The 26,710-nt window shown below is 40.3% G+C and overlaps 1 protein-coding gene and 3 long non-coding RNA genes across 4 annotated transcripts; all 4 read right to left on the bottom strand.

Annotated features, from left to right (window-relative positions):
• Window positions 1–6: 6 nt before the first annotated feature.
• LOC122145742 lies at window positions 7–11,771 on the bottom strand. Its single transcript, XR_006160546.1, has 3 exons — window positions 11,677–11,771; window positions 1,860–1,907; window positions 7–139 (listed from the first exon to the last, which is right to left on the bottom strand). It is a non-coding gene; the product is annotated as an uncharacterized LOC122145742 (long non-coding RNA).
• On the bottom strand, window positions 2,198–3,494 carry LOC109053520. Its single transcript, XR_006160548.1, has 4 exons — window positions 3,401–3,494; window positions 3,275–3,295; window positions 2,348–2,441; window positions 2,198–2,248 (listed from the first exon to the last, which is right to left on the bottom strand). It is a non-coding gene; the product is annotated as an uncharacterized LOC109053520 (long non-coding RNA).
• A 196-nt stretch (window positions 11,772–11,967) lies between the features above and the next one.
• LOC122145744 lies at window positions 11,968–13,351 on the bottom strand. The gene is made up of 3 exons (XR_006160549.1): window positions 13,332–13,351; window positions 13,172–13,249; window positions 11,968–12,059 (listed from the first exon to the last, which is right to left on the bottom strand). It is a non-coding gene; the product is annotated as an uncharacterized LOC122145744 (long non-coding RNA).
• A 5,666-nt stretch (window positions 13,352–19,017) lies between these two features.
• LOC109106968 (astrocytic phosphoprotein PEA-15-like) lies at window positions 19,018–23,153 on the bottom strand. The gene is made up of 3 exons (XM_042761297.1): window positions 22,930–23,153; window positions 20,029–20,184; window positions 19,018–19,941 (listed from the first exon to the last, which is right to left on the bottom strand). The coding sequence occupies exons 1-3, from the start codon at window positions 23,099–23,101 to the stop codon at window positions 19,688–19,690; spliced, it is 582 nt and encodes a 193-aa protein (XP_042617231.1). The 5' UTR covers window positions 23,102–23,153; the 3' UTR covers window positions 19,018–19,687.
• Between the last annotated feature and the right edge of the window lie 3,557 nt (window positions 23,154–26,710).

The raw sequence follows: 26,710 nt of genomic DNA on the forward strand, positions 1-26,710 counted from the left end.
ATTCCCATTTTGTTGTAAGCAGTTCTTAATTTATAAGACGTCTCCTCCTGGAATAGTTTCTGGATTGCGGGAAATGGTTTTTGGTTTGTTTTGAGATCTTTCATAAATCTCATAATTGTATGATCATGCTTTACTGCACCTGGAAGAAGAAAACAAGATCAAGTTCAAAATCAAATACATCTAGATCAGGGGTGTCAACTCATTTTAGGTTGAGGGCCAGACCGGAAAATGTCCCCTTGAGTGGCCCTTGAATTACCTTTTGTTAAACATTAATTTGTTCACAATTACATCAATATTAATATTAATATTAATATCACAAAATAATGTTCTTTTTAGCAACATCCAATGACCCCTTTAAAATAATTTCTGTTGGTGAAACAGCAACAACAGACAACATTGTGTCTAAATGAAACTCTAATACCATATGTTCAAAAACATCTTGTTTGTTTAACAGTTTTGATAAGATCATACGTTATACAATACTTAAATATCTTATATAATGTATCAGAACTCTCAGCAACTTTCTCTGGTAACTAGTACTGTGACTAATTACTAATATAATTTAAGTAATAATATTAGTTACAATCCCATTACCATATAGCGTCTGGAAGCACGTTTCTTAATGCTTGAGCCCTGCTGCAGATTTTACTATGGTGCTGCTTCATTAAATATCAGAAGTTGTTTAAAAAACTGTGGCTTGTCATGAGTTTGAGCCAGTTGTACTCATCATTTATCTGTAACTTTCATGGATTCACAGGCTGCAAAAATGATGCAGTTTCCAATTTTTGGGGTGTTATGGAAAAGTAATGTATAACTAAAAATAACTAGTAGCGTAATTAATTACTGTTGGCCGCGAGTAATAAGAAAAGTATTAACATTACTTTCAAAAGGAGTAACTATTAATGAGTAATGTATTACATTTTTTGAGTAACGAGCCCAACACTGCACTTGAAAGAGATTTTTGTATACACAACACCCTTCAATGTCATAGAAAAGAAAATGAGAAATCCCAAACATAAAACGTAGCGATGTACTAAATATCACAAATGTTTTTGGGACTAGTAACGTAGCTTAGAGAGACAGAGGATGACAGAGAGTGAGCTGGGAACCAGCCTGCTCTTTTTGCCACACTCTCAGAAAAGAAGGTAGAAAAGCTGTCACTGGGGCAGTACCTTTTCAAAAGGTACACTTCTGTAATCTAGAAATCAAGCAGAGATCCTTCTCAAGCAGCAGCCAAAGAGCTCAAGATAAAGATAATGAAGTCATGTCACAACACGTTCGTGAGACTCGGGGTGAAAATTCCATCCATGCCACACTCTTAATGGCAAAACACAAGAGCTTTCTGCTTAGAATAGCCCCAGTATCTGGAGGAGGACACCAGTCTTACGCCTTCACCTAGTCCTGCTTCAAATCTACAGCAATAGTAAATTCTTAGTTTAAAATAGCAGAACTAGGAATGCAACACAACTTGAATGTGGATGCAAGCATGTGTGAAACCCTCTCAAACTCAGCCCTAGGCGATATCAGAGTTACAATGCATCTATCATCACTTGCATGCCAAATTTTTTGCACATCTTTATAATGCTCATGTATATCCAGAGGCGTAACCAGCAACTCAAGTAAATGAGCAATTGTTTGTTCACTTTAAATTAAAAATAGCAAATACACTTTATTTATTTTCAAAATTATGTTTTATTTAATATTTTATATTATTGTTCAAATCACCTTTGTGGGCCGCATTTTGGCCATGACCCGTATGTTTGACAGTCCTGAACTAGATCATTTATGTAATGTTTTTGGAAAAAAGGGAATTTTTAGGGTTGATTATTTTCACCAAACATCAAAGCTGCTTAACTTACCAGATGCAATCATTTTCTTTTTAGTGTCACATAGAACTCGGGGCATACCTGAAACACCAAGATGTTAATCTGTGTGATATATATATATATATGGGTCACATTCACAGTTTCACAGTTGCTGCCATTTAAGCCATTGTTCATTAAACATGATGCTTTTGTGCCATTTTCTGGATTCATTTAGATTAGTAATAACTTACTTCTGACACTGCATGGCTGGACAGGATCAGAATCGCTTTCTAGTTCTTCGATTGTTGTTTTCTTTATCATTTCTGTTGCTGATTCTATATTACTGAGTATAGATGAGACATCAAATGACTGATCTTCAGTTTCCATAAGCTCTCTGAGTTCTTTTGATGTATCCTTTTATTCTCTTTTTCTGGCCTTTGTTTCTTGATTTAAGCAAAATAAAGATCAACACCTTCACAGAGACGCCGGGTTGGCAAATAACAGTGAAATTCAGATATTTAAAAAAAAACATTGACTCTTACCCTTTTGGGCATATGTCGTTAAGACGACACAGCTCCTGTATTTGTTTTGCATATTCAATCAAAAGTTGCTCCAATTTTTTAAAGTTTTTGAAATCTTGACAAAAATATAAGCAAGAAAAAAAAAGTTTTAAAAGTCTTCATTCCAATCAAAACAACTTTAAAGTGAACAAAAACAATAAAATATATATATACATATTGCCTGAACACCACATACGCAAGTCCAAACTTTGCGTCTTAGACTGTGCTTGCATCTCACATAGCATTGTAACTTCCACTGCAGTGCGAGTTCCCTTGAGGGGGAACATCTCAGGTTTGACTCCAACCATGGTTCCCTGAGAAGGAACTTGATGCTACGACACCCTGCCATACTTCCTGCAAGCTTGTTATCAGCTTGCTTCAGCCAATCAGAAGCTGACATTATTTGGTTCAGTTATGCTATAGCTTCCTGGTCACAATGTCACATTCTACACAGTGACATCACACCACGCCATTGGACTGATTTCATACATGTAGCAAGACGCAATCAATCAGAAGTGATTCTGATGCAGCATCTCGTTCCCTCTCAGGAAAAACGTTTTTTTTTTTTTTTTTTTTTACAATAGTATAGTAAAACTTAAATTACATATATACATTAGTGGCTAAATGCACAATAACAGTAATACATTTAATTTTACAGAATATTACAGAACATTTACTGGCCACTGAATTAAATGTTCATTGTCACACACTCGTTGAGGAGGTCGTCTGACTGCAGTCAGCTGAAATGAGGCCAAAAATATTTAAATTATTTAATCTATATTATATATTATTCTAACTGCAGAATAAAAGTTTTATTTATTTGTTTATTTATTTATAGCATGTATATGTGTATTATATTTATAGCCATGTGAAGATCTGTATGAATAATGAAATTGTACTGCCACTTACAGACTGGAATGTTTAATTCATCTGAAAGAACACAGGAAAATTTAAAAAAAATTAAAAAATAAATAAAGATAAAATATAAATAACTGATCTGCGGACAGGTTTTGTATGGTTTTTGTGGTTGTTTACCTGATTCTATATTAACATCCATATTGTTTTGTCTTCCTTTTGTCTTTATATAGAGTTCAGTTTTGTTTCTTTGCATCTTGAATGTATAAATCAAAGAAGTTTGGCCTTGCAGGGTGTCAGCTGTAAATTCTTCTGACAAAAAGTGAATTGAAATATTTTAGAAAGCAGCAGCATGTAAGTCTGGATTATTTTAAATAACTAAACAAACACACACACACAGTAATATAGATATACATATATATGTGTGTGTGTGTGTGTGTGTGTGTGTGTGTGTGTGTGTGTGTGTGTGTGTGGTATACACATGCAAAGGCAAACTTTTACAAGTACCTGTGGTTTGATTTCGTTAGTCACAAGATGTCTTCAGGGTGTAACAGTCATCGAATTTAAGGGCTTCATCTGGTGATGGTTTTTACCACTCTCCATATTAATGTTGCTCCTTCTCCCTCACATCCTAACAGTGATAGACCAGAATTATTTGATCAAACAGTGTTCTTACAGAGGTAGTGTTATTCTTACTTTCGGCAAGTGAAAACAACCAGAGAAAATCTACTCATATTGTCCATATAAAAAGTTATATTTCAAGTCCTCTACAGCCATCTTTCAAATCTCAATACTAAAAACCTTTTGAGTGGTGGATATAACTTATAATCAAAGAGGATTATACAGCATTCATTTTTTTTTTTTTTTTTTTTTTTAAGGCAAAGTTATTCCTATGGTGTTCAACAAGACTTTGGAATATGATGGATAATTTGAAGAATTGGTTTATTGGAATAAAAGAGTGGCCTGAGGGAAATTAAATAATGGCAAAATTTTCATTATTCCATCAAACAGTTTGGTTATATGGAATCTATTGTGTACTGGTCAGATAAAATCATCCAATACATGGATGATTATTTTCTACAAGTGTAAGTAAATAAATGTCAGCTTACATAGCCTCCTCATAAAGTTTATCATTAGATTTTACCTTCTTAAGTTTTTCAAATCCTTTAAAATCAGGTACACATGAGGTGGGAGGGCAGCAATTTTGTGGTGATAAATCAAAGTTTCACAGTGAAAGTTCACAGGTGAAGTACTGATGCAAAATGTGCATAACTCCCAAGAGTGAGAAGGTGGGACTGAGAAGCTTGGTGTGGAAATCTGGTTAGTTCACCTCTCTCCAATGCAGCTTCACTGGCTGCCGTTTACATAAAGAGCTTTCACTGCAATCATCTGATGAAGATACAGAATCTGTGGACAGTAAATGCTGGTTTAAGTCTTCAGAATGAGAGCTCAAAGTTCTGGCTTGAACGGTTTACCACGAATGTTGAAATGATTGGATCTGGAGTGGAGATATGCCTTTACACACACATACCTACACAGATGAAGTGAGGTAGATGAATTTCCTTCATAGTTCCAGAGGTTACAGTGAATGTCCATCGAGCGTTAGTATCGTTCTGCTCAACTGTGTCTATTTGTGTGTTCGCAAGACTGCGCTTCAGCGGTGGTCGTTCCAGCGTTGAGTGGATTGCACACTTCAGGTTGCACTACCCCCTGTCGTGTTGCAATCGGCCAATTCCCCTGTGCGCCTCAGCACTAAAAGAGCATTTCCTAAAGAGCAAATTTCTCTAAAAGAGCTTCATGGGTGCATCTTTTATAATGACGGATTTATAAGGTCATTATAAGGATGCCGTTTCACCCGTGCGTTTCTGGGTGCGGTCGTTACCTGGCAATGGGTGATAGTCACCATCGCTGCCTCACGTGTCTGGGCACACATGCTGAGGTAGCTTTCGTGGATGAATCATGTTTCCTCTGTGGGAAGATGACCATCTCGGAGCTGCAAACCAGGCTCCGCTACCTTCAAAAAGGGGGCGGAGTCCAGTTGCCACTGCCGCGATCTGGGGCTCGTTCTGGCGGCCGACAGATGAGAACCACTTCCAGCAGTAGCACAAGAGGTTTGACGATTACAGTGGTGGCAAACCCCACAGGGAACCAACCCTCTGGGGACCATCACTCCTCTTGCATCTCCGATCCAGAGGAGTAACCCACGGAATGTGCTGGGCCCTCTTCAAAGAGCATACCAGTGGTATCCAGTGGGCCTCCCCCCGACCAGATGTCGATCTCAGCATTGGAGGGAGAGCTGTCATATGAAGATTCAGCTGCGCTGCCGCCCTCTGGGATGGTGGCAAAGCCTGAATTGGATCTGGAGATGACAGGTATGCTTTCCCGGGCCGCCGAGAGGGTAAGGCTCGAGTGGAAATCTCCACAGTGAAGGGTTATTCGGTGATTCCCCCAGTGGAGCGGGCGGTAGCGATGCAATTGTGTCTTAAGTCTGCCTCCTGCTGGCGGGGAGACCCGGTGCTTCCTTCCCGGGCCTATAGGCATTCGCCTTTCTAACCGGCATGGCCTATATGGCTTGCGGGGAAGCTGCTTCTGCCTTACACGCTGTGGTGTTACTGCAGGTGCACCAGGCCAAGGCACTGAAGGACCTGCACGAGGATGGTCACGATCCAGAAGTCCTGAAAGAACTCAGAACCGCCACTGGCCTTGCGCTCCGAGCAACGAAGGTCACTGCGCGTTATCTAGGTCATGCGATGTCCACGCTTGTGGTCCAGGAGCGCCATCTCTGGCTGAGTATGGTTGAAATGAGGGACGCCGACAAAGATCAGTTCCTTAATGCCTGTGTCCCAGACTGGCCTCTTCGGTGACGTGGTCGAGAACCTGGCCCAGCAGTTCTCGGCTGCACGGGAGCAGATTGAGGGAGTCCAACCTTCTGCCTTGCGGGCAGCTGCTGCCTCCACCCGTCCGCCGGTTGCAGCGCCCCAGCCTGCTCGTCACTGAGGATGGCCCCCTGCGTCCACCCCGCTTCCGCGCCGCATCCGCCTCCAGCAAGTGGCGCCGTAGAGCTGGGCGTAGGCAGGCTGCCCCACCCATCCTGGCCCCCGTCAAACCTGGCGGTGAGCGGAAGAGCAAGAGGCCCCGGGACGGGTGGCCCAGAGAGAGGTAGCTGCTAGTTGCGGATGGCCAAACACCGGACCTCACTCTTCCTCCTCCTTCGCCAGATGGCAGCAGCAGGTAGTTTGAGAGCGTCAACGAAGGCCCTACTCACGCACCCTCTGCCAACCTGTGGAACCAGGTGAGCCTTGCACCCCACACTCACAACCCTCTCCGGCCCGCTCACAAGCCGCCCGAGTTGGGTCCCTGTGTTCCACCTCGCTGCCCCACTGTGGGTACGGCTGTGGTTCTGTTGGTCCCGCTTGTACGGTTTCTAAGCACCTGGTCAGCGCTACCCAGCCCATCTCGCTGGCTTCTGCAGACCATCAGCCTCGGCTATGCGATTCAGTTCGCCCGGCGGTATCCGCTTCACTACAGTGAAAGCATCCGATGCCCCTGTTCTGTGGGTAGAGATCGCAGTCCTGCTGGCAAAAGAACGCGATAGAGCTGGTCCCTCCAGCCGATATGAGGACGGGGTTTTACAGCCCTTACTTCATTGTACCCAAGATAGGCAGTGGGTTACGACCGATCTTGGATCTGTGAGTTTTGAACCGGTTCCTTCATCGGCTACCGTTCAAGATGTTGACGCAGAAATGCATCTTCGGGTGCATCCGTCCCTGAGATTGGCTTGCAGCGATCGACCTGAAGGACGCGTACTTTCATGTATCGATCCTTCCGCGCCACAGACCTTTTCTGTGGTTTGCGTTCGAAGGACGGGCATATCAGTACAAGGTCCTGCCCTTCTGGCTGTCCCTGCCTCCCCCGTGTCTTCACGGAAGTCGTGGAGGTGGCTCTTTTCCCCTCAGAGAGCAGGGTGTTCGCATTCTCAACTATCTAGACGATTGGTTGATACTACCACAATGTTGGGATCAATTGTGCAAGCACAGGGACCTTGTGCTTTGGCACCTCAGCCTGTTGGGCCTTCGGGTCAACTGGGGAAAGAGCAAACTCTCGCAGATGCAGAGGATCTCTTTTCTCGGTATGGAGTTGGATTCGGTCGAACAGACAGCACGCCTCACAGAGGAACGTGCGCGGTCGGTGCTAGCCTGCTTGAATACATTCAAGGGCAGGACAGCAGTCCCACTGAAACTTTTTCAGAGGCTCCTGGGGCATATGGCGGCCACAGCGGCACTTACATCGCTCGGCCTGTTACATATGAGACCGCTCCAGCACTGGGTTTATGGCCGAGTCCTGAGGTGGGCGTGGAAGTGCGGCACTCACCGGGTCCAAGTTACACCGGCCTGTCGCCAAACCCTCACCCTGTGGTCAGATCTTGCAGGGGTGCCCCTAGAGCAGATTTCCAGGCATTCTGTGGTTTACACGGATGCCTCCACCACCGGCTGGTGGGCCACGTACAATGGGGTTTGGACGGGCCCGCAGCTGCAGTGGCACATCAATTGCCTAGAGTTGTTAGCAGTGCCTCGAAATCATCTCAAAGGTCGCGTATGGGTCAAGCACGTGCTGGTCCAAATGGACAACACAGCGACTGTTGCGTACATCAACGGACAAGGTGGTCTGCGCTCCCGTCGCATGTCACAACTCGCCCACCACCTTCTCCTTTGGAGTCGGAAGGTTTTGAGGTCACTTCGTGCCGTTCACATTACAGGCCTGCTCAACCGTACAGCCGACGAGCAATGCTCCCGGGAGAATGGCGACTCCATCCCCTGACGGTCCAGCTGATAAGGAGACGGTTCGGAGCCGCTCAGGTAGACCTGTTTGCTTCTCCAGAGACTGCTCACTGCCAGTTGTTCTTCTCCCTGACCGAGGGAACTCTTGGCACGGACGCACTGGCACACAGCTGGCCGTGGGGCCTACGCAAATATGCTTTTCCCCTAGTGAGCCTTCTCGCACAGACACTGTGCAAAGTCCGGGAGGACGAGGAGCGAGTCTTGCTAGTGGCGCCATATTGGCCCACTCGGACCTGGTTCCCCGAACTAGTGCTCCTCACGACAGCCCCTCCTTGGCCGATTCATCTGAGGAAGGATCTACTGACTCAGAGATGGGGCACCATTTGGCACCTGCGTCCAGACTTTTGGAAACTCCATGTCTGGTCCCTGGACGGGACGTGGAGGTTCTAGGTAACCTACCCCAGGAGGTAGTGAACACCATCACTTCGGCAAGAGCACCGTCTATGAGACACGCTTACGCCTTGAAGTGGAACCTATTTGTCGAAGATGCCCGATTGCGGTCGTGCTTTCCTTTCTGCAGCAAGGGCTGGAGCGTAGGCTGTCTCCCTCCACCCTCAAAGTCCAGGTTGCCGCTATTGCTGTGTACCATGACCCCGTGAATGGGAAGTCTTTAGGTAAGCATGACCTTGTCATCAGGTTCCTTAGAGAGGCCAGGAGGTTAAATCCTTCCCGGTCCCCCTCCATACCCTCTTGGGACCTGACTCTGGTGCTGAAATCACTACAGCAGGGCCCATTTGAGCCTTTGCATTCAGTCGAGCCAAAGTTTCTTTCATTGAAAACTCTGCTCCTGCTTGCTCTTCGTGCCTAGAGTTTGGGCCGGCTGACTCCCAGGTAATCCTGAGGCCCCAGCCCGGCTACGTGCCCAAGGTTCCCACTACACCCTTCAAAGACCAAGTGGTGAACCTGCAAGCGCTGCCCCTGGAGGAGGCAGACCCAGCCCTGGCTTTGCTCTGTCCCGTCCAAGCATTGAGATGCTATGTAGACCGGACACAAACCTTCAGGACCTCAGATCAGCTCTTTGTCTGTTACGGAGGCAGGCAGAAGGGGAATGCCGTCTCTAAGCAGAGGATGGCCCACTGGATTGTGGATGCCATAGCCCTGGCTTATCAGGCACAGGGTGTGCCCTGCCCGTTCAGGTTGTGAGCTCTCCCAACTAGAAGTGTTGCATCCTCCTGGGCACTGGCTCGTGGTGCCTCGCTGACAGATATTTGTAGAGCTGTGGGCTGGGTTACCCCTAACACGTTTGCTGGGTTCTATAGCCTTCGTGTAGAGCCGGTATCCTCCTGTGTTCTCACCTCAAACGGGTAGTGGCACCGAGAGGCCCCGGTTAGTGTCGGCTTGCTAAAACTGCTCCAGAGTGTCCGTACTGTAGACCCTGTTGAGATCCTCCATCACCCTAGGCAGCTGGACGCAGCGGAACGTCCGGCGCCAGGCCTTCATGATGAATCCGTGAGAACCATGGAAGGCTGGGTTCCATATTGAGACCTAAGCGGTACTCATATGCGTTTAGTCCACGGTATAGCCTTAGAGCCCGTGTTTCCCCGGCAGACTTCTGCCTTTCCAAGAGGGTTTGAATCACCTCAAATTTCTCCATATACACCTAAATGGATGCTATATGTGTATTTGCTCCCGAGACCTCCTTCGGGAAGGATGGGGCTACCGCATCGTCCCTGTTCCAAGCAGAACGGGTACGTTTTCCCAGTGTTATCCAATCTCGCCCAGAGAGGTAGTGCTTTGACAATGGTGAGTGGAACTACTTGTTCCGAGCCCCGGCCTACACCTAATAGGGGCGCAGGCGGCTCGCACAGGGCACTGGAAGGGGCAGCACCCATGGCACTTTGGTAGGGATACCATTTTCGTTGGTCACCGAAGTGGCGTCGAGAGTGACCGACTGAAAGGGAACGTCTCGGTTACGTATGGTAAGCCTCGTTCCCTGAAGGAGGGAACGGAGACGCCACGTCCCGTCAAATGAACTCTAATACCATATGTTCAAAAAACATCTTGGTTTGTTTAACAGTTTTATAAGATCATACGTTATACAATACTTAAATATCTTATATAATGTATCAGAACTCTCAGCAACTTTCTCTCTGTAACTAGTACTGTGACTAATACTAATATAATTTAAGTAATAATATTAGTTACAATCCCATTACCATATAGCGGCTGGAAGCACGTTTCTTAATGCTTGAGCCCTGCTGCAGATTTTACTATGGTGCGGCTTCATTAAATATCAGAAGTTGTTTAAAAACCGTGGCTTCTCATGAGTTTGAGCCCGTTGTACTCATCATTTATCTGTAACTTTCATGGATTCACAGGCTGCAAAAATGATGCAGTTTCCAATTTTTTGGGGTGTTATGGAAAAGTAATGTATAACTAAAAAATAACTAGTAGCGTAATTAATTACTGTTGGTCGCGAGTAATAAGAAAAGTATTAGCATTACTTTCGAAAGGAGTAACTATTAATGAGTAATGTATTACCATTTTTTGAGTAACGAGCCCAACACTGCACTTGAAAGAGTTTTTGTATACACAACACCCTTCAATGTCATAGAAAAGAAAATGAGAAATCCCAAACATAAAACGTAGCGATGTACGAAAATATCACAAATTTTTTTTGGGACTAGTAACGTGGCTTAGAGAGACAGGATGACAGAGAGTGAGCTGGGAACCAGCCTGCTCGTTTTTTGCCACACTCTCAGAAAAGAAGGTAGAAAAGCTGTCACTGGGGCAGTACCTTTTCAAAAGGTACACTTCTGTAATCTAGAAATCAAGCAGAGATCCTTCTCAGAGAGCAGCCAAAGAGCTCAAGATAAAGATAATGACGTCATGTCACAACACGTTCGTGAGACTCGGGTGAAAATTCCATCCATGCCACACTCTAATGGGCAAAACACAAGAGCTTTCTGCTTAGAATAGCCCCAGTATCTGGAGGAGGACACCAGTCTTACGCCTTCACCTAGTCTGCTTCAAAGCTACAGCAATAGTAAATTCTTAGTTTAAAATAGCAGAACTAGGAATGCAACACAACTTGAATGTGGATGCAAGCATGTGTGAAACCCTCTCAAACTCAGCCCTAGACATATCAGAGTTACAATGCATCTATCATCACTTGCATGCCAAATTTTTTTGCACATCTTTATAATGCTCATGTATATCCAGAGGCGTAACCAGCAACTCAAGTAAATGAGCAATTTGTTCACTTTAAATTAAAAATAGCAATACACTTTATTTAATTTTCAAAATTATGTTTTTATTTAATATTTTATATTATAGTTCAAATCACCTTTGTGGGCCGCATTTGGCCACGACCGGTATGTTTGACACTCCTGAACTAGATCATTTATGTAATGTTTTTGGAAAAAGGGAATTTTTAGGGTTGATTATTTTTTACCAAACATCAAAGCTGCTTAACTTACCAGATGCAATCATTTTCTTTTTAGTGTCACATAGAACTCGGGGCCATACCTGAAACACCAAGATGTTAATCTGTGTGATATATGTATATATATATGGTCACATTCACAGTTTCACAGCTGCTGCCATTTAAGCCATTGTTCATTAAACATGATGCTTGTGTGCCATTTTCTGGATTAATTTAGATTAGTAATAACTTACTTCTGACATTGCACGGCTGGACAGGATCAGAATCGCTTTCTAGTTCTTCGATTGTTTTTCTTTATCATTTCTGTTGCTGATTCTATATTACTGAGTATAGATTGAGACATCAAATGACTGATCTTCAGTTTTCATAAGCTCTTTGAGTTCTTTTTGCTGCATCCTTTTATTCTCTTTTTTCGGGCCTTTGTTTCTTGATTTAGCAACAATAAAGATCACACCTTCACAGAGACGCCGGGTTGGCAAATAACAGTGAAATTCAGATATTAAAAAAATCATTGACTTTTACCTTTTTGGGCATATGTCGTTAAGACGACACAGCTCCTGTATTTGTTCTGCATATTCATTCAAAAGTTGCTCCAATTTTTTACAGCTTTTGATATCTTGACAAAAATATAAGCAGAAAAAAACATGTAAAAGTCTTCATTTATGATCAAAACAACTTTAAAGTGAACAATATATATATATTGTGACGCGTGTCCCGAGCTCTCATCAGCATCGCCCTGGAAACAGAGCAGGCACACCTGCACCTGCTCATTATGGGCTGAGCGGTCACACCTGTAGCCCATTGCAGACGGGCTTTATAAGCGGCACCGACGAACACAGAGGGTGAGATGTCTCCAAAGGACTCAGCTAACAATTCTCTGTGTTTCTCCTTCCAGACCAGCAGCGTGTGACCGCCAGCCCGCTAAAGACACGGACCTCACGGACCGCACACAGCACTGCGCACCGAGGGAGGAAGAGAAGGGCTGAGCACTGAGCACCGGAAACCCTCACGTTGGCTATTTTTCCCTGCACCACCTCAATAAAATCCACCCTTCGGGGACTTAACCTTGATCCTCGTGTCGTGTGCTTCTTCACCCCGTCACAATATATATATATATATATATATATATATATATATATATATATATATATATATATATATATATATATATATTTCTTCTTCTGTGGCCCACATACAATTTCAATCCAGTGAATCTAATAAATAATCAGTAAATTAATCAACCAAAAAGATGAATTCACTGAATGATAGCTACTGGTTTCACAAATAAGAGCATTCATGCCATGATTTAATTTCTTCGCATGGAGCTGTTTTATTCATTACTTTGGATTTAAAGAGTGAATCCTTACGTTCTCTTTTGTTTTCCTGCTTTCCAAAAGGCACATGGAGTTTGCTGTAAAAAAGCAGGGCTTAACTACTCAGCGTCAACAAACCTCAGACGGCTTGTTTTGATATGTTCAGTTGCACATTCATCAGTAACAACCTTTAAGGTATCTTAGGGTGTGAACAGAATGACCCTGACTTCATTTTTTTTTTAAGTGGGGAATCCCAAACCAGATTGGAGTCAGATCTGAATGTGAATGTGAGTTTGCAGTGGATCATGATCGTGTGCCGATGAAATCATTTACAGGACTGTAGATCGTGTACTAAGAAAGTAAACAGAGTGATTTTCATGTTCAGTTTTTCATGTTAATGTTATTGTACACTCACTTTTTGGTTTTGCCATCTTTTCATCAAGAGCATTCAGCCGGGTTTGTCAAATACTTCAGACTGGTGTGAGACGCAGAGCTGTCAACAATATTCAACTCCACAACTTCAGATACAAAACAACTCTTCAATGTAAAATACAAAACATTCATGAATAACTTACTTTATTGGCTCATCCTGTGCATTGACCGTCAAGTGTCTTCGTCAGTGGAAACTAGATTTTAACACGCAAAACAAACTGAAAGCAAAACAAAAACTAAACCGGTCAAACCTGTTCATTATGTGCTTGACCGTCACATTTTCAGTCTTTAAAGGATCAAAGGTCCATGCAAATTCTCTAGAAAGCCATCCTTTTGTTTTCTGTCCACATGAGGGCAGTATGAAACCAGAAGCTCTGAGAGCCTGCAGCACAAACTAAGAGCTTTTTCACAAAAACAGTAGAAGCCAGAAGGGATGTCCATCCTAGGCCATGTTCACCAAAACCCACAAAATAGCACTGAATAATATCTAATCCCTGATGCATAGAGTGCGAGCTTCGTAGAACCACTTGGACAAAAATGACATCCATAAGGTTTCATTTCATCATGACAGATTAAACAACATCAACATCAGTTTCACTACAGGTTCTACTTTACAACATGCATAGAAAATATTCAATAAATATTTAATAAAAAAATACATTTTAAAATATATTTCTATATAAAAATATTTGTTAAAACTTTTTTTTTTTTTTTTTGTAATGCAGGTTTATTTTTTCAAGCCCAAGGAAATAGAGTATTACCATAAAAAAGTGTTGTGCATTTTATATTATCACATAATTTCAACTTTATCTGAGAGCGCGACAAAGAACCGACTCACACAGATCTGTTGGTTAGCAAATATATTTTAATATAGAATATAATATTTATATATTTAAGCACAATGACAAAACGGCATCATTTCGGTTCAGCCTAATTTACTCCAAGAGAGAAGCCACATATATTTAACAAACATAACTCCATACTGAGTGTCCATCACTTTGTTGCTGCAACATAAGACAAAAGAAAGAACGAAAGCAAAATGAATTACTGAAGAAATGCTAACAGTAATCCACCCATAGAGGTTTAACGTTTAATGAGAATCAAACATCAGTCCGATCAACGAGAACATCAGCGATCTGCAAAGCGGTTCAAGCCAAAATGTCTTATGAAGCGACTTAGAAAAAAAAGAGCATCACATCAATAAATAAATATGCAATGACCAAAAAAATGCAAAACAAAGAAGTCCTTCGGCATGAGTCTAAGACCGACCACTTCAGTATCTATTTTCTACTCGACTTCATCACAGCATCTCCAGCCCAAACACTGCACACCTGCACACACAGCACAACTGATAGTGTGCTAACTCTTTTAAACTATAGGTAAGCTTCTTATCACGAGAGCCATACAAAATAATTTGTCTGTTTTAAGCTTCTGCACAAATACTAATCGAGTTGGCACTTTGTCATGACATGAGAGCATGCTTTAGTCCTCAGTGTAAAACGTACAGCTCTAACAGCTCTTATGCACACAATCATTTTAGCCTGTGCTTCGTATTTTTAAATCTAATGTATTTCCGTGCTATGAATGTGCATTATATTATCCATATGTTTTCTCTATTCTCCTTTCTTTTACGCATTTCCATTTCTGCAGTAACATCAACTTGTCTACAACGTTTATCATCAGTTATTCAACATTCTCTACAACGTCTCTACATTTCCATCTGAATGGTTTACGAATGTGATGTCAAAAAAAAAAGCTTAGTTACAATGTTTTCATGTCTAAACTAACACCGCTAGATGAAGCATGTGTGGGACATACTTCACCCTAAAAAACAATTATTAATAGTATTACTGATATTACAATTATTGATAATAAGTCAAGAGAGCATGATTTTCACTAAATTACAATCAAAAGAATAAAATTTGATCAAATTGGGGCAAACCAGGTCAACTGAAATGTTTAATATATATGTATGTATGCATAAAGGGGCAGTTTAATTGTTTGTTTTTGGGTTAAATGACCTTCAATTTTTTTCATGAGTTTCACCCGTGCAGTTATTTGACCGTATTTACTTTCTTCATTTCTGTGATCAGTGTATTCATTAAAGCCCTACAATCCGCTCTCTCAAAACACACTGTATTTTCACCATCATCTAAACCATCACACCACATCAGCCGACGATGAGTGTTTCAGTCTCTACACAAACCGATTCCACGTTTCTCAGTCTCACGCTCTGACGGGGAACTTCAAACGTGCGTTAAATGAATGATCCTTAAAGGTTTTCTTGCATCTACAGCCAGTGGCCTCTCATACGAACATTTCACAACATGACAAAGGCATGGTTACTACAACACGCTCAAAACAGTCATATTATGCTGCGAAGCGTTTCTAAGAAACAGAACAAGCATTTGGAAAAACACTACAATAAAAATACAAAAAAAGGAAAGATGTGACGAAAAGACATGTAAATTATGCTGTAAAGTTTTCAAAACAGAAGAGTATAGAAAAGGATCTTGAGCCCTACGATAAACCCAACAGTACAGACCTGATCTGAGCATCACACTTACACTTACACTGATGAATAAACACCGTCCCGCTTGTCCAGTTAGTACACAGACTTCAGTACACCAAAACAAGATACAGTTGCATTAAATAAATTAATTAATAATAAACACTTTTATAAATCCACAATATATTTGTATGTACAACTGAAGAACAAAACATCAGTCAGAACTTAAGAAAAAAGAAAGAGAATCACATTATGCAAAAGAAAATGAAGCCTATTTTTAGGTTACATACTTTCCATGACAAATAAGCACATCCTTCGCCCAGTGTTATTGTTATAAAGCAAAGAACCAAAACAGTCATGAAGACCCAGACATATTGTGTTGTTTTTTACGATATCCAGGTGAAAATGGGAGTTTTAAATGTGCTTCGCAGTCGTAATGGCTCGAAAAATATGCTTCATTTTCTTTCTGCATTTCTTTTCTTATGTCTATTCTGAAGTGGACAGGTTTTCAACAGGATTTATTTGTGTTCATTTTTAGTTTGGCTAGTTTCAGTGGAACTTGTTTTGGACACGATAACTAAACGTAGGATAAAACACCTCGAGTCGTGTTTCTGTTACGCCAATAGCGATAAATCTTCAGCATTACAAAGCTTTTGCAGCATTATCAAGGCTGATATGTTTTAATACTCTGACATCCAATTTGACAATCAGAAGACATGATTATGCGTCTATGGCTTCAGCAGTGCACTGTTTCATTTTGCCGAACACATCGTAATACTTGCATGTAGTGGTTATTAACAACGTCTAGAGGAGACGCTTGTGCACAGTGCCCAATAATCTCTGCATAGAGGAAAAGAAGTGGCATTAAACTAGAGAAAGACGTTGTGAAGAAAATCATCAAGCTCTGCATCATTTCCTGCTGCAACAGGAAATTCATCTGCCTTCGAAAAGGAAACATGGAAAAGGGCAAGCGATGATAATATGGCTTTTCCGATGTTCTCCAGTGGAGGCGCTGTGTTTTAGAAATACTCTTGGCAAACTGATCTCAAGCGCAAAGCACAGTGCTGAACAGAGGCCCTTGATAGAGACGGATCTACCGATCAGTGACTAACTGCACAGACACAGATACGAGATCGACAGAACCACATCTAATGAAAACCACCGTCAATGACGTGAGCACATCTGAAGCCCTTGGTTGCTGGTCTGGGGATGTTATGAATTTCTACATCTGGGTTGGTAAACTAGCATAAGCCTAGAGAGCTGATCTAGAGTCAGGTATCACAGAGAATTCAGTCAGGACTGAGGATGCAAACAAACTAAACCAACCAACTACTATTAAACTAAGAGAGAAACGAATCGATTCGGAAGTGATCGTGGCATGTCTGATGAGCGTTTGGCCTTGTGTTCGGAAAGATGTAGACAGGGAACATCACCACAATGTCACACAGCGCGGAATAAACAAGATGATATCTGTATAACACCGAGAAACATCAATACATCAACAACAACAACATAAAAAAACTACAATAAATAGAATAACGTACAATCTGTTTTTCAAAAGGGGTTGTTTGTGACGCGTCTGGATTTTCACACGCTAATCTTTGAGAAATGACAAAAATGAACATTCTGTCGTTTACTCGCCCTCACATTTGTTTGATCATTTCTGGGACTGAAAAAGGAGAACTTTTGCATACAATGAAAGAGGATCGAGAGCCTGTCAGAACTCAATAAACTCAAATCTGTTTCACATTTGTGTACGTTTTAAAGATGATTAAGTGGCAAGATGTAAAGTTTGACGTCAGTGATACTAAAAAGCTATTTTAACATGCACATTTGATGCGATGCAGCTAATTAAATATGCAGAAATGCAAAAGAGATTTGTATGGAAGCTTGTCTGTGCAACAGAATAAATATATAAAAAAAGTAATTGTGACTTTTGATCTCATTATCCCAACCTTATTCTCACAAATTCAAGTGTGAATCTTGCAATTTCAAGTTATTAACTCAAAAATCTTGTTTGTTTTCCACCACGCCCTAAATAAAGCTAATTACAAGTTTTTAGTTTGTTTTTTTTCTCACAATTCTGACTTTTCTTCTTAGAATTGCAAACATGGCAAACTCAGAACTGCAAGAAAAACTGTTGCAATTGTGAGATAAAAAGTTGCAGTTACCGTTATAATTTTAAAAGGTTGAAATATTTTATTCCATGGCAGAAATGAGCTTCTATAGATTTAAGAATTATAGACACACTTTTTGACGTCTGCTTTTCACTTTCGCTGCATGGAAAGGAGCGTCTAGGACATTCTACAAAACATATTTTTTTTGAGCAAGCAAAGCATAGGTTTGGAACGAACATACAGGGTAGATAAATGATAACAGATCTGTAGTTGTGTGGCTGGCAGCGACAGAGATAAACTTGATCAATTCACCGATCTAAACCTTGACAGGACATGATTCTTTACAGTCCTCAGAAATCCACAGTAACCGATTTTCAAGTTTAAAGGCCACGAATGCTCACAACCGGTCGCTCTCCAGCTATTCACAAAATACCACAGGCTTGTATAACTATGCAGTTCCAGATTCAGTGTAAGGTTTTGCTGAGCTCTTACAGCTTGTTTGCCACAATTTTAACAAAATCGCACAGCAGAATAATATAGAGTAGCAGAAACAGCCTGTAACTGAACGCTGCATGCGGGCCTCATGCGTGGGTGGAAATACAGACGCGTAAAAACACGCATGGCATGTCCTCGATAACCGCTCCGGCTTCATCGCATGAAAACAACAGTCTGCAGGGGCAGAGCGCACAGTGATCAAGCGAATTTAGAGCCGTGTTGAAACAGTCTTTCAGCAGATGGTGCGAAAGAATATCACAATCGTAATCATGATATTAATATTTGTAAACACAGGACAATCTTAATATGCTGTGTTAGGATGATAAATAGATAAAAATAGATGGAAACAGCTCAAACGATGCGCTTTTTGGATACACAATGTGTCCGTATAGACTTTTGGCCACATATCGACTGCTGCAGTTATCTCAGTAATATATATATATATTTCATTTTTTAACATCATCTGTGACATGAATATCCCTGTTTTAGTCGCAGCTGTCAGTATATGTGATATCAGTATATGTGATATCATCCTAATGTTTCACATGATGGCATACTGAGGCATCAGAATAAATAATTCACAGTAGACATAGTCAAATTGAGCAATTTAAAGATATATAAAGAAAAAAAAAAGCCTTCTATTTCCTGATGCAAATACTGCAGTAATGGAGCTATAACTTTACTAATCTGTTGCTTGTTTTTGTTTTCTGGGGGGGTTTAGTGTTCTAGCATGTTCCAATCGTTCTAAGACAGTGTTTTTAGGCCCGTTATACATTTAATAATAGAAGATAAATGTCTAATTTTGTCTCCCACGCTAGTTTAACAGACTCCATATATGTTGCTATATATATAAGACTGCTGTCGCTTGACACAAAACAATGATTATTATTATATAACTGATAATTTAATAAACTATAATTCCTAGAAGTATGACGTACAGAAATATAAAAAAGCAATATCATATCTCTACTAAGTAACCTGCATACCCTGCGATAATGCATTTAATTTCTAAGGAAGGCAAATATTGGCTTTCTAAGTGGCAATCACACAAATTCAGGGATGGATTCTCTGTAACACTTTTAAATGTTGATGTGAGTCGTGTTTTAAAGGGAATGTACCGACCTGGAGTCTACCCACGATACTAACCAGGGAATAAATGTGTCTATAGGAACAGCGATCAGTGGCTAAACCGGTTTCTCTACTAGACTCACACTAGTCGCCACATTAACTGCGAACTCCCTTTTGTGCTGGCCAACTTCTGATCCCATCACGGGTGTGAATAAGCTCTCTCTCGCACATACACAATTCCACACAAGCGTCAGCGAACACAGACTTTGTTTTTCATTCCATACACAATCTGATGATCCGATCTGCAAGTCTATTTTTGTCCATTTCGTTGTCTTTCGTTCAGTTTTCCATGCGTTCCGTGGCGTGGGCGTGGCTTTAAAGCATCTTGATCTGATTGGCTGCTTGGCTTCTGTTCGGGTGGGGGAGGAGGTGGAGTGGGTGGGGGCTTAGTGACGATGAAGTGACGGGGAGGAGGAGCAGAGGTCATGAACTTTGACCTCATGCTTTTTTTAGGTGGAGGGGCCAGTTTGATAATCTCATCCTCTGACGGCTGGCGAATGATATCTACGACAGAGAGGAGAGACGTAAGGACAACTCTGTTACAGACGCCACTATTTCAATGAAAGACACAGAGAATGTACTCATTTGTACCCTTGTATTTCTTGGCCGAGGGGATGCGTGTGAGTTTGGTGTCGATCTCGTCGTCTTCGGAGATCTTCAGCACGGTCGTGCGGTACTCGATGACCCGGTCAAGAGGTCCGGCCCGCCGCGAGATCTCAAAGATGTGCTCTATGTAGGACAGGTTATCTGTGCAAGACAAACACAGAGACGTCTTATAACACAGAATAAAGACACGACAACATACCTGTGCAATAAACTCAACCGTCATGTAAATGAATGGAGAAGTCTGTCCTCATGCTGTTCCAAACACATACAATTTACTTTCTTGGAATATAAAATGTTTTAACATATTCAAATGTAGTGCCTCCTGAAACCCCCTTCGTGACAAAGTGTGCTTAATTGTATTGCACTTCAAATCTTTAAAGTATATTTTTAAAACTGTACTTGCAGATAATATAATAAGAATGAAATAAAAGGCCACTTAAAGAGAGACCGATTTTTTCATGACTATGTTTCTACACACACTTAAGTACACTTTTAAAAAATGACCTTTGTAATAAAGGGCAAATTAAAGGGATAGTTCACCCAAAATGAAAATTATGTCATTAATGACTCACCCTCATGTCGTTCCAAAACCCGTGAGACCTCCGTTCATCTTCGGAACAGAGTATAAGATATTTAGATTTAGTCCGAGAGCTTTCTGTCCCTCCATTGAGAATGTATGTACGGTATACTGTCCACGTCCAGAAAGGTAATAAAAAACATCTTCAAAGTAGTCCATGTGACATCAGAGGGTCCGTTAGAATTTTTGAAGCATCGAAAATACATTTTGGTCCAAAAATATCAAAAAACTACGTCTTTATTCAGCATTGACTTCTCTCCGGGTCTGTTAGGAGCTCGTTCACAACACTGCAGTTTAGTGATATCCGGTTCGCGACACGAATCACTCGATGTAACCGGATCTTCTTGAACCAGTTCACACAAATCGAACTGAACCGTTTGAAAGGGTTCGCGTCAACAATAAGCATTAATCCACAAATGACTTAAGCTGTTAACTTTTTTAACATGGCTGACGCTCCCTCTGAGTTCAAAATAAACCAATATCCCGGAGTAATTCATTTACTCAAACAGTACACTGACTGAACTGATGAACACCGAGCCGAGCCAGATAACGAACGAAACATTGACTCGTTCTCGAGTCAAGAACCGTTTCTGTCAGACGCGTCCGATTCGAGAACCGAGGAGCTGATGATACTGCGCATGCTTGATTCAGCGTGAAGCAGACTGACACACAGCGCGTCTGAACTGCCAACTGGTTATTTTGATGATTGATTCTGAACTGATTCTGTGCTAATGTTATGAGCGAGGACGGGTAAAACCGAAGGGCTTGAATCAAGGCAATCATCGCCAATGGAAGTCCATTACGTCGAGCGCAAAAAGAACTGGTGAAAAACCGTTTTTCGACAACGGTTTTATTGAATCAAACTGTCCGAAAGAACCGGTTCGCGGAGAAGAACAGAACTTCCCATCACTACCGGTGATCCGAAAAACCGATGCAACCGGTTCTTGACTCGAGAACGAGTCAATCTTTCGTTCGTTATCTGGGTCAGCCTGGTATTCATCTTCAGTTCTCTCTTCACAGCAGTTCAGTCCGTGTACTGTTTGAGTAAATGAATTACTCCGGGATATTGGTTTATTTGAACTCAGAGGGAGTGTCAGCCATGTTAAAAAAAGTTAACAGCTTAAGTCAGTCATTTGTGGATTAATGCTTATTGTTGACGCGAACCCTTTCAAACGTTCAGTTTCGATTTGGTGAACTGGTTCAAGAAGATCTGTTTACATCGAGTGTGATTTCGTTCGCGAACCGGATATCACTAAACTGCAGTGCTGTGAACGCGCTCATAACAGACCCGGGAGAAGAAGTCAATGCTGAATAAAGTCGTAGTTTTTGATATTTTTGGACCAAAATGTATTTTCGATGCTTCAAAAAATTCTAACGGACCCTCTGATGTCACATGGACTACTTTGAAGATGTTTTTATTACCTTTCTGGACGTGGACAGTATACCGTACATACATTCTCAATGGAGGGACAGAAAAGTCTCGGACTAAATCTAAAATATCTTATACTGTGTTCCGAAGATGAAGGGAGGTCTTACAGGTTTGGAACGACATGAGGGTGAGTCATTATGACCTCATGTTTACATTTTTGGGTGAACTATCCCTTTAAGTTTTTATCTTAAAGTACATTTTAAATCACTGTTTAAATAAAGCTAAAGTACTTGATTATGGTTTTAAATGTAGTGTTATCAAATGTTACATTTAAAGTTAATAGATTTAAATGCTCCATCATTACAAATATATTGAAATACATGACACAAGTTTAACTAGAAATGAAAATTAAAGTATATTTTAGTTGATCATAAATGCTTGTCCGTACAATAAATTCAACTATATTTCAAAGACAATAGAAGTTATTGCATAAAAAGATGTACTTAAGTCCTACTTAAGAGGGTCAGGACACTAATATTTATCAAATATTGTATTTAATATAAATAATACTTTAATTGCAATTAAACATATAACTAAGTGTCCAAAACTGTACATTAAGTACACACTTAAGTATATTCTTTTTAAAGTGTATTATTTCTGTAATATGTACGATTTTGGCTACTTCTTTATGAACAATTTTGTGTTCAACAAGAACATCATTGGTGCTTTCTACTCTCATGACCTATATCAGGATGTTTCAATATTTTGAACATAAATACAAATGATATTTGAGAGCCAGAGAGGAATACTTTATTCTAATTTCTTTTCAACTCGCCCACGCAGCCTGAGGGAGAGCATATTCATTTTCATGTTAGATGACACTTAAGACTTAATCACTTCATTCATTCTGTTGACTGAATCTGTCCGGCGTCTTCCTCACCTTGTGCCAGTTTGTCATTCTTCTCCAGGTAACTGAACCAGTCTTTGGAGCAGGTGATGGCGTTGCTCTGGTCTTCGGGGATGTCCTCCTTACAGGCCGACTTCAGCTGCTCCAGGTCTTCATTAGTGATGTTCTCAGACAGATCACTCAACAGCGAGCTGTATTCAGACATTCTCTGGGATGAAAAAAGAAAAAGACAGAATGGACAGATAAGCACAAAAACTTATTAAAGGGTTGAGTGATATCAGGACACCCTAAAAATGTATTTAAAATCTTTTAAAAACGCTACAATCCTATCTATAGCTAGTCCCATATGCATGTGTTAGTGTCTTAAGTTTATGGAGTTTTTTTTAAGTTTTTGTACCTTTTGTTTGAGTTTTTTTCAGCAATTTCATTATTTTAATTTGTTCTTTTTTCGTTTTTTTTTTTTTTTTTAACGTTTTTATTTATTCATTTGTTTGTTTATTTGATTACTTCTTATAAACTTCAAGCTGAATGTGAACTTAATTTAAAATGCACCTAACTATATCAGTTGATCAATCTAGCCTTTTTTAGATCAAGGAGTGTGTTCATTATTAGCATATCTGTTTTTGGTGTGCTTTCGAAATTGCTATATTATAAAAATTTATTGGTAATGTAGTAGTGTTTCTAATTAAGAGACAAAAATGCAAATAATTTTAACATTATGTTTTACTAGCAAATTATAAGTAATATCTAATGAATGTAACTAACACTAAGTAGTTTTCCTAGATACTGCACAATTTTGAAGCCAGGGTTTCTGTCAGTTTTATGAAAGTAAATGTAAGACCTTTTAAGACACAATATGTCAATATGGTCTCTAAATGTAAATGTATTTTAATGCCTCAACCTTTGAAAATACAACTTGTAATAGATCTACAGTACTTTTTCATTCATTTTACTAAATAAATAAATAAATACTTTGTTTTCCAGTGTAAAAAAAAATTCTTAAATCACATTGCACTTACTTGAGTAGCAAAATTACATTAAACCAGAAGTCTTGACAACGGTCAAAAAATGAAATGAGTTTATGATTAAAACAAGAACAAATATTTGCTGCCTCAAAAAATAAATAAATAAATAAATAAATAAACTACTTAATTCAAAGACAAAACAAGTTTAATTTCCCTATTGAGAGATATTTGTTCTCGTTTTAAGCATAAACTCAAACAAGACATCATGTTCAATTCACATCTCAAATAAATCCACCATGCTGTCAAAATAACAGAGACGTGGCATGATACACCGCGAGCTCCACGCTCCATGGCATACGAATCAATCCCAACGCTTTGGCAGTTCCCAGCCCACACGAGGACAGAGGTCTGAGGAAACTGTGCAGGATCCAGAGCCAAGATGGACGCCTCTGTGATTTTACAATGTATTATTTGTGCTGCGGCAGCCGGTTTAACAGAGCAAACATTCTACATTCATCACAGCTAGAATACTGTGTGTGTGATGGAAGAAATAGAAAGAGTGGGAAACATTCAAAGGCATCCCACACACACACTTATACAATTTTCATATCCGTACAAAGAGTGTTAACACGCTGCTGTTTATCTGCTGCAGTCTGTAAAGCGCACTGATCTGCTGCTGACCTCAAATACAGTGCTGCAGTTACACTCCAGCCTCCAGCAGGGAGGGGGCCAGAAGAGACACACGAGATACGGAGAGAAGACTCATGCATAAAAGCCCATGAGAATTGCAGTCTGACAAATCTAGTGGTCTGGGGAACAATCTAAATTAAGATTTGCAGTTTCTGAAGGAAATATGAGAGCAAGGCCGGGCTATTTTCTAAAGTAGCAAGGTAGGTTTTGATGTTCAACACCACTCTTGATTTGTCACCAGTGTTACACAAAATAAAGATAATGCACAGCATTAAGTGACTATAAACACAAAATAGATGCAAAGATAGATGCAATACAGGCTGATCCAGGGTCATTATTAACTTTAAAAAAAGTGTAAAATGTAAATTACTTAAAAAAAAAAGAAGTAAATATTTAACTGAAAAAAAAAAAAAACTTAAACATATTTTATTTTAAGTCACTTGCCCTGGGAACATTCCAATTTCATATAGTTTAACTTAATGTTCTATAATAGCTACAATAAAACGGAAGGAAAAAAAATGAAGAATAAAAATAATAAGAATACAAATAAAACAACTATATAGACATAAAAAATGACAAACACACAACAAAATTAAAATAAAAAAAATCAAAGCAGAACAAAATGTGTGTGTGTGTGTGTGAATAAAAATAATAAGAATACAAATAAAACATATAACTGACAATGGATACTAACATAACACTAAAGCCAGAATGTAAATAGTTTATTTTCTGTTGTATATTTAAAAGTCAATCAACAATCAATCTGAGATTTTCTATTTTTTTTAATCCTTATTTTAATCTTAAAATAAAATCATAAATACACAAGAGATATGTACAAGACAACGTGTAATATGAGTCTGTATGGTTAAGCGTTCAAGCTAGAAACTTCCACTGTAAGAGGAAATTTTACTAGAGAGCTGTAATTACAGTCATTCACCAAATCAAGGAATCTTTAAATGAGGAATAATTTAAATGAATGGAGATCCTGGTGGAGTTATACCTCGGCTGTACAGTGATCTTAATGTATTATATTATTCCACTTATACCACGGTTACCAAACTGCAAGACATTTTTCAGGAAATTATTAATTGCTTTTGTTTAAGGTCACAACTCAGTCAGCAAACTTCTTTAGAATCAGCTCAAGCTGTTTTAGTTTCAAAATAACGGCAGGCAGGCGGCAATTGAACACAGAAACAGAGTATCCCTCATTTCATTAAATACACAACAAAACAGAACACAGAACACTTCTAGAGGTCGCTATCACCCGAATCAGGCATCACCATTTTCTCTCCTTTTATCATCACACTGCCCACAGATGAAAGCTTGAAGGAGCCTCTCAGCAACTCGTCCGGTCCAGAGATACGTTCACTTTAAACTAAACAAACCCAGATCATCAGATTCAACGCCAGACCAAGAGAAACGCCATCTGTCACCCGAACCCCAAAAACAAGCTTTGAAACCAAACCAATCCCACAGAAATGAAAATACAGACAAGACTGAAAACACAATAATCAGCAATCCGCTAAACTAAATCTATCTATCTATCTACTATCTACTATCTATCTATCTATCTATCTATCTATCTATCTATCTGTCCATCCATCCATCCATCCATCCATCATTTTTCTCAGTATTTCACTATCAGAACATTATTTGTCTCAGTAGGGGAGAGAGAGTTTTTCATGTTCATCTTCATGTTGTGTTTATGTATTTGCTCACTTGTCTTACTGTATTACTGACTCACACTGCATGAAATTAAACATGTTTATAGTTGCCGTGGAGACGGCTGACTGGACTCGCTTGAATCATACAGATTTCTTGAGGGAGTGAAATGAATCACTGTCCAATTAGTGCTGACGATATTGAAGGTTTATATTTTTTAGAAAAACATTCTCCAACGCCCTAAATCCGGCAAAGGTTTTGTTTCACTATCGTAACAGCAGTGAGAACGAAACGATGTTCACTCGGCTGTACACGTGTGTCGGTTAGCTGGATGTGAGCACACCGTCTGCAGTTCCTTCTGACATTAGCGGCTCGTCTGTATCGTGGTAAAGGTTTTGAAAGGGTTATGTGTAACAGTAGAAGTAGGTAAGTACTATAGGCAGTTAAACGCACTGTTGCTCCTCGCTCAGACACAGTGTACTGTCATTCACAGCATC

This window comes from Cyprinus carpio, chromosome A7 (genome assembly GCF_018340385.1).
Source record: "Cyprinus carpio isolate SPL01 chromosome A7, ASM1834038v1, whole genome shotgun sequence".
In the NCBI taxonomy this organism is placed as follows: domain Eukaryota; kingdom Metazoa; phylum Chordata; class Actinopteri; order Cypriniformes; family Cyprinidae; genus Cyprinus; species Cyprinus carpio.

Excerpts from the sequence above, each read along its gene's own strand:
- LOC109106968 (XM_042761297.1), bottom strand. The coding sequence starts at position 23,101 with ATGTCTGAATACAGCTCGCTGTTGAGTGATCTGTCTGAGAACATCACT. Across the intron at positions 20,185-22,929 it reads GAATGACAAACTGGCACAAG|ATAACCTGTCCTACATAGAG; the intron begins GTGAGGAAGACG and ends TGTCTTGCACAG. Across the intron at positions 19,942-20,028 it reads CTCGGCCAAGAAATACAAGG|ATATCATTCGCCAGCCGTCA; the intron begins GTACAAATGAGT and ends TCTCTGTCGTAG.